Genomic DNA, 11,493 nt, shown 5'->3' on the forward strand with positions numbered 1-11,493 from the left:
AGGTGATTTGATGCGATCCGTGCTACATAACTTTCTTGGAGGAGCATTTTGAATCTTTTTTGAAAACTGCTCTATGCCTAATTCATATGAAAAAGCACAGGGACGGGGGAAAAAAAAGAAAAGCACTGAAGCAAGACTCGCCAGAGCCATCACACCTCATACAAGTGTGACCGTTCTGGATGAGTAAAGATGCAGACTGGGTGTTTGGAGAGTTTACTTGAGTTTTCTAATCATGTTTTTCCTCCTAAGAAAAGGTGGTTTAATAGGACACCATCAAAGCATCGCTGAAAGTAACAGCCGCCTGAGTTACCTCATTATCCTTATGCTGCATGGATGCTCCCAAGTCCTAAACCATATCTCCACGATAGCCTACTAAATTATAATTATAATGTACACCACAGCAGCTAAGATGGAAAACACATTTGCTAGTCCTGCATTTTAAGGATTAACTTGACATTGGCCTTTAATTGGACAGACGAGAAAGTGAGCAGAGACAGTACTCCCTGCTGAATTTGGATTGGATCTTTACTTGGATTTTATTAGGTCATCCTGCAGTCAGGACAACAACAAAACCCTAATGACCCCCTTTAGTGTGAGCACAGAAACACATGTAGAGAAACAAGAAGGCGGGACTGAAAACACACCCACTTTTGCTTCTAGAATCCCATTTAAAGCCAACGTATCCACTCCAACAGCTTTTTAAGTGTAATAACTTAGCAAAAAATTCTAAAATATACCTGCCTAAAGTCAACATCTTTTTCTCTGTCAGGTATCATTCGTCTCAGTGAGGGCTTCCATGATCGATACCCAGTGGAAGACTACTTGGACTTGTTCGATCAGGCTGCTTACCAAATCCAGGGCAACCTCACAGCAAATACCAGCAGATCCAGCCAACCTGATATGATCATAGGTAAGTGAGATGACAGCCAGCTCCCATTTGTAGAAATGAAACTATTATAACATATATTATTGCAACACTTCGAATTAAAATTTATTGAAGCATTTTCCAACTGGGCTCTGCACCACTAGTTGTTAGCCAGTGTGGATAACATGGATAATTATCGTCTTAGTAGCATATTGGGACCGAGATTTATAAAATAGACTTAAAATATTTTTGGGCAGCATGGTGGTCTTTACAGTAAGAAGGTCCTTGGTTCAAATCCACCATCTGGCCCAAATCTAGTTTAATTTCCGGGTGGTTGAAAATTCACTCTGTGTCGTTTCTACTTGGTGCTACTGTAACTTGCTAACAAAGGCTTTAAAAGTTATACAATGGAAGATTATAATCTTTAGAATTAAACAGTCAGCACAACTGAATACCTACATATACTGTAGTTGCCCTATGCCTACTGCACAGCAGCCTCCAGTGGATGTGAGCAACATTACCTTCCTGGTTTATGTCCCATTGCAGTAATTTAATGGATCTAACAAGGACTGCCAAAGAGCAGGGAAAGGTCATAAAACCTGGTACCCATTGCTCAGAAGATTAGCAGCCATGTGATATAAGTACTAACCACTTGGCAATTGGTTTGTCACTCATTATGCAAAATGCTGGGAGCAGGAGCAGAGATTTAGAAGTGGAAGTTTTGCAAGCAAACAGAAATGACTTGAGTGCAACGATATAGAGGTTCAGTTAGAGGACAAGATGTCTGTGCGGGCAGCAGTCCGTCTCAGGGCAGACATACAATTTTGCGCAGTAGACGAACAAATCTATGTGGTTTATTTGAGTCCAAAGGCAAAGTTTTGAAGCGGACTGTTGCAATATTTGAACAAGAAAACAAGAACTGATGCTCTTAAATGAAATGTCTCTTGAATAAATACACTGAGTAATATGAGGTGACAGGAGCAGGTATAATTCAAAGAAATCATTCCTTGATCCAGTTCAAATCTAACTGTCATCAAAACCTTCATATTCCAAAGTGACCCAGCTACATTTTGCATTTAATATGAACTAAGATTGCGCAGAATGCAAACACTGAATATCATATTGCACTTTTTGTGCTATGCAAGCACAGTAAATCAAACTTTGAGTTGCACATTATGACAGGAAACTGCATATCAGCATTTCCCCACACAAAAAAATACCCAACTATTACAGACTGATTATCATCAGAATAACATGTTTTTGGGTAGCTAAGCCAACAAGATACAGGCGATAGTGTGTAAAACATTGCCTGACTTCTTGCTAATCGCATCTCTTGGTAGTTTTCTAAGCGGAAACATTTCCTGTTGAGTGTAACCTCTGTCTTCCTGTTTTCTTTCACTGCTTCAGGGAACAGCTATTGTTCCCCACTCTCTACTGAGAATCTTATTAATTACTCGGGTCATGTATCTGTTGTGATCCATCTATAGAACGTGGTCCTGCAGCATTCTGTGCCCTCGTCGGGCTGCAGCCAATAGCATTGGGCCTGGGGTGACCTGACACTCACTTTAAACTTCGCCTGTAATCTTGTGTCCAATATTACAAAACTACTATTAAAGCAGCAGGTAGTGAGGATGAAGCATGGGGCCGCTCTGTAGCAGCCACTTTCACTTCAGTGAGGGAAGGTATTTCTAAACGAGCTAGTGACTAAGCCTTAAAGAGAGGCTCTAACAGCTTAATAATACTGGACTTCCGTCTGCCTCACTTAGCCACTTCACTGAAGTGCTGTATAAGGGAATCATTGTTTTGTGTGCATGCGTGTGTGAATGTGTGTGTGTGTGTGTGTGTGTGTCAGGACAGCAATAATACCCGCAGTGGGGTGGTGAAGTCTTACAAACCTCCTTCCTCTATCTGCATATCCTGTCTCCAGCCCCTCTGCAACTATCTGTTTCTGTCTTTTTTCCCCCTCCATCGCTTAAACACTGTGTCAAAGAAATTGCTCGGTCACAAAGAAAAACTGATTTCAATTTTCAACAACAGGCTTTTCACACTTGGCTTGCTGCATTGGGTGCAGCTTAGCATGTTGCACTGTTTTGTTTGCGATTTCAAATAAATAATCCTAGTTAGAGGGGTGTGGGGGAGCAAAACCCCACTCAGTATTCACACGATGCCCTGGGAGAGCCCAGCACGGCGCAGGCCTATGGCCAGGATCTTGGGCTTCTGATTCTTTTCAACCCCCGGCCAAGACCCAGCCACTATGAAACACCAGAGAGACCAGTCTGGCTCCTGCATTTGTTTGTCCTGTACAGCCCTCCTTCTGGACCAAAATAAGCCCTTTTAATGGATACAGAGACCTTTAAATAGACTTGATCACAGTGTGTATCATTTTATGTGTTAACAGCATTAACAGTGATCCTGTTTCGCTCTCACCGTTTTCATCGCAAAAAAATAGGCCCTGGCTATCGTCCCTTTTTTTCTGAGGAAGGGAGGCAGATAAGGCTCCTGTTGTGTTCCTTCCAAATACAGCTTTGCTTCACAGATAAGAGGATAATGAAGGCGCAGACAGTCTAATGAATCCAGGATATCATTTCTCAGCTTGGCTTGATAAAGTTTATGGTCCTAAATTGTTTGAGAAACAATGTCCTCTGACTTGGTATGAGCACCAGTCTGGACAAGGATTTGAAGACTGCAGTCATTGTACTATTTAGCTGCCCTTGCTGTTTGTCTTTTTTCTTTCTTTTTTCTCCCATTGAGCACTTGCTTTAGAACATCTCATTTTATTGACCTTTGCTTTCATGTTTTACTTCAAGCTTTAATTTAGAGGCTGTATGTTTCAAGTTTCATAACAACGTGCGATTTAAATCTCAGACAATCATTTGCAGGTAATGACAAACTAAAACGGAAATGAAAAATGAAAATAGGCTTAAAAATTAGTTGCAAAAACAACAACAACAATGGTTTTCCCAATACATGCCCATTATTTCTTAATAACCAAACTGTTTATTTTGTATTGTCCACCATTTAAAACCCAACTTTCAGTGATTAATAACATTTGGCCAGTTTACATTTAAGCCAAACGAGATACCAAATTCTGTTTGTTTTTTTAAATATCAATCAACATCACATTTTACAATAAAATACGTTTATGGTGATAAGAATAGTAACGCTAAAATAACAATACAAAAGTGTATTAGTATGATGTTTTTATGTTGTTTTAGATTATTAGGTGTAAGATAACACATATAACAGTAATTTGATGTAATTTAACAGGGATCCTGTACTGTGTATATTTGGTAAAAATACACAAAAAACACAAATAATGAGCCTTACACTAAAAACTAAAAGTGTCTGTGACTGCACAATATTTTTGTGTATGTGTGCATGTTTTTACTTGAAGCACTGTGGCTGTATTTTCCAGGAGAAGCCAGCGCATCCACCATGTGGGATAACAACGCTTGGGTATATTTCTATGACAACACAACAAAGGGAGAGCCTCCCTTCCTTATCCAGGACTTCATCCATGCCCTGCATCCTGATGCCCGCTTCATTGTCATGCTCAGGGATCCAGTGGAAAGGTGGGAGAAATCTGCTTTGCTAGCGATGATGCAGATCTAGTTCTGATGTGCATGTCTTTGCACCCCTATCATAAGTGTTTACACTGCTGACACAGACAGACATTTTCCAGGTTCATAAGAAACAAAAGACCTGTTGTCACAAGAGATGTGTTGACTTTTACTCAGACAGGCTGCTACAAAAGTATCATTATGGTGCCTTTATCAGACATGTGGAGACCTTACAGCTGAATGCCTGTGTGATAATGTGTTTAGACGGGGGTGGGGAGGGTTCTTAACGCTGTTAATGTTGATTTTTACTTCTGAGAATGTCTAAGCATGCTCTGTAATTGCTTCTGTCTGTCAAATCGTGGCCCGTGGAACCTCTCCCCCGAAACAATTCTAGGAAAAAATGAGTTGCATGCTCAATTAGATTAGCTGTGTCATTTTTATTAGGTGAGATCAGTTTACACCCTGTACCGCATTTCCTCTATACGATCTTACATTTCAAACTAAATTGCAACTTAGAGTTTATATGGATCAGTGTCGCCACAATTCCCTTTCATTCTCATTTGACATATGGGCAGAAACATGTTTCAGTCATAGAGTCAACCATTAAGAACTGAGTTGAGTTCACTATGAATACTTTTGGTTGACTTAGAAAAAAAGCCTAAATACAAAACATTAACAGACTGACTGGAAACGACAAAATACCAAATTGTAGGTCCTAATTTGGACATCTGGGTTTCTCTGTGAAGGCCTGTCAATTCTGGAACCCATTACTGACTGATCAAATTAATTACAGAGAGAAATCTTTCACAAGGGCTGGCTGAAAGCAAACAAGAGTAGCAATTTTTAGTAAATTGAACCCCAAATGATTATTTTGATTCATTTAATTGTCACTTAATCTGGCAGCTTAATTAAAATCGAAATATCTTTTTTCATTTTAAGAGAGAACAACAGAAGTATAATGGAAGCACTAAGATGACAGAGATAAGAGTCAAGACCAGTGCCAGCATCAATAAACATCTGGCTGGCTTAACAAGCTAAAATAATTTGCTGTCAGAGGAGGCTGAGGCACTGGGGATTCCTCTTGCTGGACCAATATGATGACTGTCTACAGTTTAATTAGGAGACATATTAAAAATACCAGAGAAGAGGAAATATATCTGTGATATTACAGCTTGTAAATGCTTGAAGACAAAAACCTGAAACATAATGAGATGTCTTTTCCATGTTCAAATTTGTCTCTTGTCTTGCAGGCTGTACTCTGACTACCTTTACTTTGGTAGTGCCAATAAGTCTGCAGAGGATTTCCACGAGAAGGTGTCAGAGTCACTGCAGTTGTTTGAGGGGTGCCTTACGGAGTTCACAATGCGCTCCTGTGTGTACAACACCACCGTCAACAACGCCATGCCAGTGAGTGTTCCCCGCCTCCTGCTTTTGTCTCAAAGCTCCGCTGAAAAGCGGCACTTAGTGACCAGTTGATTAGCTGGTGGGAACGAAGAAAGTAAGAAAAGACAGATGGAGAGAAGTCCGTGCTTCATTAGCAAACGCTAAAGTTCGCAGGACAGACTTAATGGAAAGGATTGGCAGCACTGTGGGACCACTGAGCAGTTCAACACCTCAAGCCTCTTTGTGTACTACAAAAGCTCGTTTTCCTGTGAACTTGCTTCTTACTCATGGACCACGTATTAGTGCCAGCCAGTGCCCGGGCCGGTGTTAGGTCAGCTTTTCTCATAGCACCCTGACGCAGACTGTGTGAGATGGGGATGAGGATTGTCCTCTGTTGGCTTTCCCTTTATGCTGCCTTGTATTTAGAGGTTCTCCAACAGTCTTTATGGCCCTTCATAAGCATGTTTGCTCTCTAGCGATGACCTAATTGTTCATCCGCAAATATCTATAAGAGTTATTAGCCCATGTGAGAAGCATTACAGCTGTCCCTACAGCAGACTCTCATGCCTGTGGTTTCTTGATAAAGGTTTTAGAGCTTGGATTAGTGCCTTAGAGAAAAAAAACAAATAAACCCCAGCATGAGAACACGTCTGACCTAAACTGTTGTACCAAATTGATTTAACAAAGAAGGAATTGCTGAGCTGGCTTGTAATCATCGATTCTAAATGGCCTTTCAATTTTCGCTAAAAAGGCGAAAGGACAGGGTATTTTGTGCACACCTACTGTTCTGCAGTGAACTGTCACAAAGGAATCCAAAAATCAATTTCAACAAGGGTTAGGCTACGAGCAAATGCTTTGATGAGATCTCACAAAAGATCAGTGTGCTCATTTATTTCTGGGGTTGATGAATTGTGTAGTGGTTTAATCTACGTCTCAAATAAAACCTCAGAAAATTAAAAGAAACGTCTATCCTGTGTTCCCAGAGCCCAAGTTGAGATCTTTAAAATACTTGTTTTGACCAGAAAATAATTTAAAGATTATTAAATCTTTAGATTATTTCAATTTGCACTTTTACAAAAGAGGGAAAATCACCTTATTATGATGCAAAACTAAATTGAAATACTATATAATGTTTGGCCGTAAAGTATTTAGTTTGGTTGTGATGATGATGCAGGTTTCCCTCTTTCTTATCTCCCTCTCTCACTTCAAATAATAAACACTACACATTTACATGCCTACACAGCATCTAGCATCACTGAGCCGAATTCATGGAGAAGACGAAAAAGAAAGCAGTTAAAATTTCCTCCCTCCACCTGTTTATCTCCTTAAAGAAGAGGATGCATGCACCACTTTGCTAAGAAAAAGTGCCTTGCATAGGAATTTCTTATCTCATGTTGACTTTCTTCTTCTGTGCCCTCAGGTCAGATTGCAAGTTGGCTTATACATTGTGTACTTAATGGACTGGCTGACCATCTTCAGCAGGAAACAAATTCTGGTCCTAAGGTTGGAAGACCATGCCTCTAACAGGAAATACACAATGCATCAAGTCTTCGAGTTCCTTAACCTGGGTAAGTGAACAAGTGAGTAAGTGTAGTCATGGGGACTCTGATCAGTACAGTTCCAAACAGTGCCCTAGATACATACAAATATGGATATGTAGTGTAGCAGTGAATGTGATTATTAGAAAAACGAATGCGTCGACCTAAAACCTGTGCAAACAAATGTCACTTTAAAATGGCATGCAACGATATAATTAAAATCTGTCGATGCAGAATACGGGAGTATAAAATCTCCACTTAGGAGTAATCGTGAACAGTTTACCACACACGCACACAGGTTTGAGTGTATGAATATGACAGCCAAAAACAGCCCCTTCCAGCTTTGTGGAAGCTTCCTTCCTCTGAACTCACTGGTTATCCCACAGTGTAATTGCCCCAAAGCTCAGACTTAGCTCTTCAAAGAGCTGCCAACACCATCTAAGGTGTGATTACCTTTCTCACTATTTTGTTCCATTTGTTTAGTGTTGCGTCAAAATCAAAATAAGTGGACCAGAACGAGGGGGTGTGAAAGAAATGTTTCTGTGTTTTTCACAGGGCCGCTGACAAAAGAAATTGAGTCAGAAATCACAAGAAGCCCGGCGTCAAACACCAGGAGGCCAGCTGACAAAAACCTAGGACCCATGCTGCCCATCACTAAAGACATCCTGCGGGACTTCTACACACCGTTCAATGAAAAATTGGCCAAAGTGCTGCAGAATGACTCCTTCCTCTGGGAGAATAACTCTAAACTCTGAACATCCCAACATCACAACTCCTGTTATTTTAGAAAAAGAAAGAAAGAAAAAAAAATACCACTGATGTGTCAACCAGCCCCTTTGGACTTCATCTCTCTCAAGTGCCCATTAAAAAACAAAAACAATAAAATCTATGTTTTTTTATTTAAATTATTTTTTTAAGTTATAAAAGCAGAGATGAATCAACGATAGAAAAATAGCACAAGCAAGTGTGGTGGTTTTGTGTGAGAGTGTGTGAGCGAGAGTTGAGTTGTTCTTGGCCCTGATTGTTGTTGTTGTTTTTTTTAACCAGATGTACCAAAATTAAATAGTGAAACTGAAGATATTACGTTGTCTCTTTATGTTTAATTAATTTAAAGAGGAAGACGTCCGACAGGACTGAAAGATGAGATGAGAAAAGATGAGATCTACTAGTTTTGGTCCTTTTCTTCCAAGATAGCTATACTCACAGAGACAAATTACTTTGATTGTACCTTTATCAGAAGGATTGTAAATATGGCATAGTGAAACGAGCTTGTAGGGGCACAATGGATTAGTGAAACAACAGCGCCCTCTACTGTGAAGAAGGTGTAACTGCAGTCTTAAAATTGGCCTCATTCAAGACTAAAAGGTTAAAAACACAGATGTGAAATGGAATATATGTTATCCTCAAAATTAATACAATGGTTTGTCTCATGTTAAATGTTAGCAGAGATTTTAACAGGAAATTAAAAGAAATAGTTTCTGAATTAAATTGAAGGACTTATTATCTGGCAGATGACTTCCTGCCAGATAGTTATATTGTATTATGCATAATAAGTCCATGTGGTATGAAAGATTTCCTGTATCTGTTTTTGTTGCAGCAGAGCTTAATCAGTCTGTTAGAGAAGGTGCTCTGCTGCCTGTACGGTAAGAGGTGTAGAGAGTCAGGATAATCCATAATGGATAACAGTTTGTTCAGTAACCTTCTCTCCATCACAGCTTCTGGGCTGGCTCTGTACAGTCACAGACCAGCCTACCTCATTAGTTAACCAGTGCTGGAGTCACTACCTCCTATGCTGCTCCCCAAGTAGACCTCAGCAAAGTACAGTACACTGATCACAGCAGACTGATAGAAAATCTCCAACATTTTGCTGTACACATTGAAAAATCATCTCTTTCTATAGAAAAGAAAGAAGAGCCTGTTCGTACCTTTTTGGCATACAGCCTCTGTATTGGTTCAGCCTGCTGCTGACATGGATGTCCAGGTGCTCCTCCGCCACATCAGCATTTCTGGTCCACAAGCTCTATAGCTGTCCTCTGTCCTTTATTTGCATCCAGAAGACAATTTCTTCAAGACCACTCCACAAAATTATCCACTAGTGCTCTGTACTGCTCCTCATTCCACTTCCAACCTCATCCAACAACTGCGGAGTAATCAGAGTATTTCTGCAGGTGGCATGAATCAAACTTACAAAGAAGTTCTGAGGTTTGCAAGGTGAGCAGGAAGACAGCACAGTCTCCTGTGGAGCTCCTGTACTGAACATCACCAAATCATACAGAGCACTGCACAGTCTTACATGCAGTCTGTCTTGTCGGGTCATCAGTATCATAAGCAGCATGTAGACGATTGCAATGTCCACTCCTCCACTTTTGGATTTTCTCTAGGGTAAAAAAAATACTCTTTTAATAAGTGGTGCTGAATGAGTCACCGCTTTGCCAACGTCTGGAGGAAGGCCCAAACTCGAGGGAAAATTGATTGATAGCATTGTTTATTCTTGGACTTCTGTAGCTGCAGAGTGTTGCTGAAACACATAGCTCAAATTAATTTAACAATGCAAATAATTTCACAGTTTATACAGAAGCACACCTACAAAGGAGCAAAATATTGCCAGAAAAATTCCCCCAAAAAACAATATTTCACGTCTTTAAAACAATGTTGCATGACTTCAATTACGAAAATATGAGACTGTGAAAATGAAATTCGAGTACAATCTATTCTCTACACCAGAGGGCAGACAAGACTTAACTATACCTAATTGTAACTTCGATTTTAGCAGGACGTTTAGTAAGTTACAGCAATTATTAACGCCATCATTAATGAGAATATTATTATTAAACATTGTGATGCTTTAAGAAAATGTGCCTCGATTTTGAATATGGGTTAAAAAAACAGAAAAATCATGCAGTAATTTTTCTTTCCTGACAATATTTATAGTTTTCCATCTTTTTTTTTTTCTTTTTGGCCTGTCCCGTTTGGCTCTTTTGCCATCAGAATTGTTGTCTAAAGGCAAAGAAAGATACCCAACGGATTTACTTTACCAAACTGACCATCCCAGCCTTGCCGTAATGGTCCATTTGATTCACCTTTTATTGTTTATTTTATTTTCACTTACTGAATACGGGACAGACTTGACTGGGGGAAAGAAGGGGAGAAAGAAAGAGGGAAAGAGAAACAGCTGAGAAGAGGGATGGGGGAGAAGGGCAAAAGACAAAAACCAACAGAATGAGCAGAAAAAAAAATGCATATATCAATCACCTGGATCACCTGCTGAGAAAGAAAAAAGAAAACAAGCAGAAGAGAACAAGAGTAATAGAATAAACAACATCACAATGATATATGGGAATATGACAGTAAATACTAAATATTAAACATTATTGTGCAGCACATAAGATCAACAGAACACAGTGTGCTTTGAGGTAGGAGCCAAAAAGGGTGTAGTTTGTGGGTGTGATCACCCATGTGTACACCTGTGAGCATGGACGTGCTTGTTTTTTTTTTTTAAAGGTTCCTTCATGTAATGATCTGCTAGAGGGCGTGGGGGGGGGGGCCACAGCCCCGTCCTCCAGGGCATGAAGCAGGTATGGAGGAGATCAAAACTCCAGACATCCAGAGGCCCCCAGAACACGAGAGACCAAGGAAGACCAACAGAGGGGCAGCCGCGCCACTGTCTCAGTAAGAGCTGAGGAGAGTCCCAGATGAGGGCTCACTCAGCAGCCGTGGAGCAGAAGCCAGGGGGAGTTGCAGTGACGCGCCCGTGAGCTCCGCCGGCAGCCAGCCGTGCCTGAGTGACCGAGCCCCAGGCCGAGAGGCCGGGGGCACCCCACCTCCGAAGTGGCCCGAGCGAGCCCCAGGCTCCAGGCCCCGATAAGCGGCCGCCAAGGAGTGAGCCGGTGTGTACCTGGACGCCCACCCCCAGACACAAAGAACCACCAACGCACCGATGTCTGAGGGAGTCCGCCACTGGCAGGGAGGGCCTGAGATGTCCCCAGAGAGGTGGCGTCTGACACCCAACCTGACATATAGACACAGACATACAGGCACACACATATACAAACATCCATTCCCACCCTCATGCTCTCATATGCACTTACTCCACACTCAACCAATGTGGAGACAGACATAAAGAGACGCTGTACACACGATCACACTC

General features: G+C 41.0%; 1 protein-coding gene across 2 annotated transcripts in view; it reads left to right on the plus strand.

Moving 5' to 3' along the window:
* The window catches only part of chst15 (carbohydrate sulfotransferase 15), a 64,451-nt gene extending 56,029 nt beyond the window's left edge, over nucleotides 1–8,422 (plus strand). For both annotated transcript variants that reach the window (XM_082543807.1, XM_082543808.1), the window contains 5 exons: nucleotides 770–910; nucleotides 4,281–4,437; nucleotides 5,676–5,832; nucleotides 7,229–7,376; nucleotides 7,902–8,422. In XM_082543807.1, coding sequence (XP_082399933.1) covers nucleotides 770–910; nucleotides 4,281–4,437; nucleotides 5,676–5,832; nucleotides 7,229–7,376; nucleotides 7,902–8,101 — 803 coding nt within the window. In that variant the 3' untranslated portion in view covers nucleotides 8,102–8,422. The remainder of the gene's footprint in view (nucleotides 1–769; nucleotides 911–4,280; nucleotides 4,438–5,675; nucleotides 5,833–7,228; nucleotides 7,377–7,901) is intronic.
* The last annotated feature ends 3,071 nt before the right edge of the window (nucleotides 8,423–11,493 follow it).

The sequence above is a fragment of the Aulonocara stuartgranti genome, assembly GCF_965226115.1.
Source record: "Aulonocara stuartgranti genome assembly, chromosome: 8".
NCBI lineage: Eukaryota > Metazoa > Chordata > Actinopteri > Cichliformes > Cichlidae > Aulonocara > Aulonocara stuartgranti.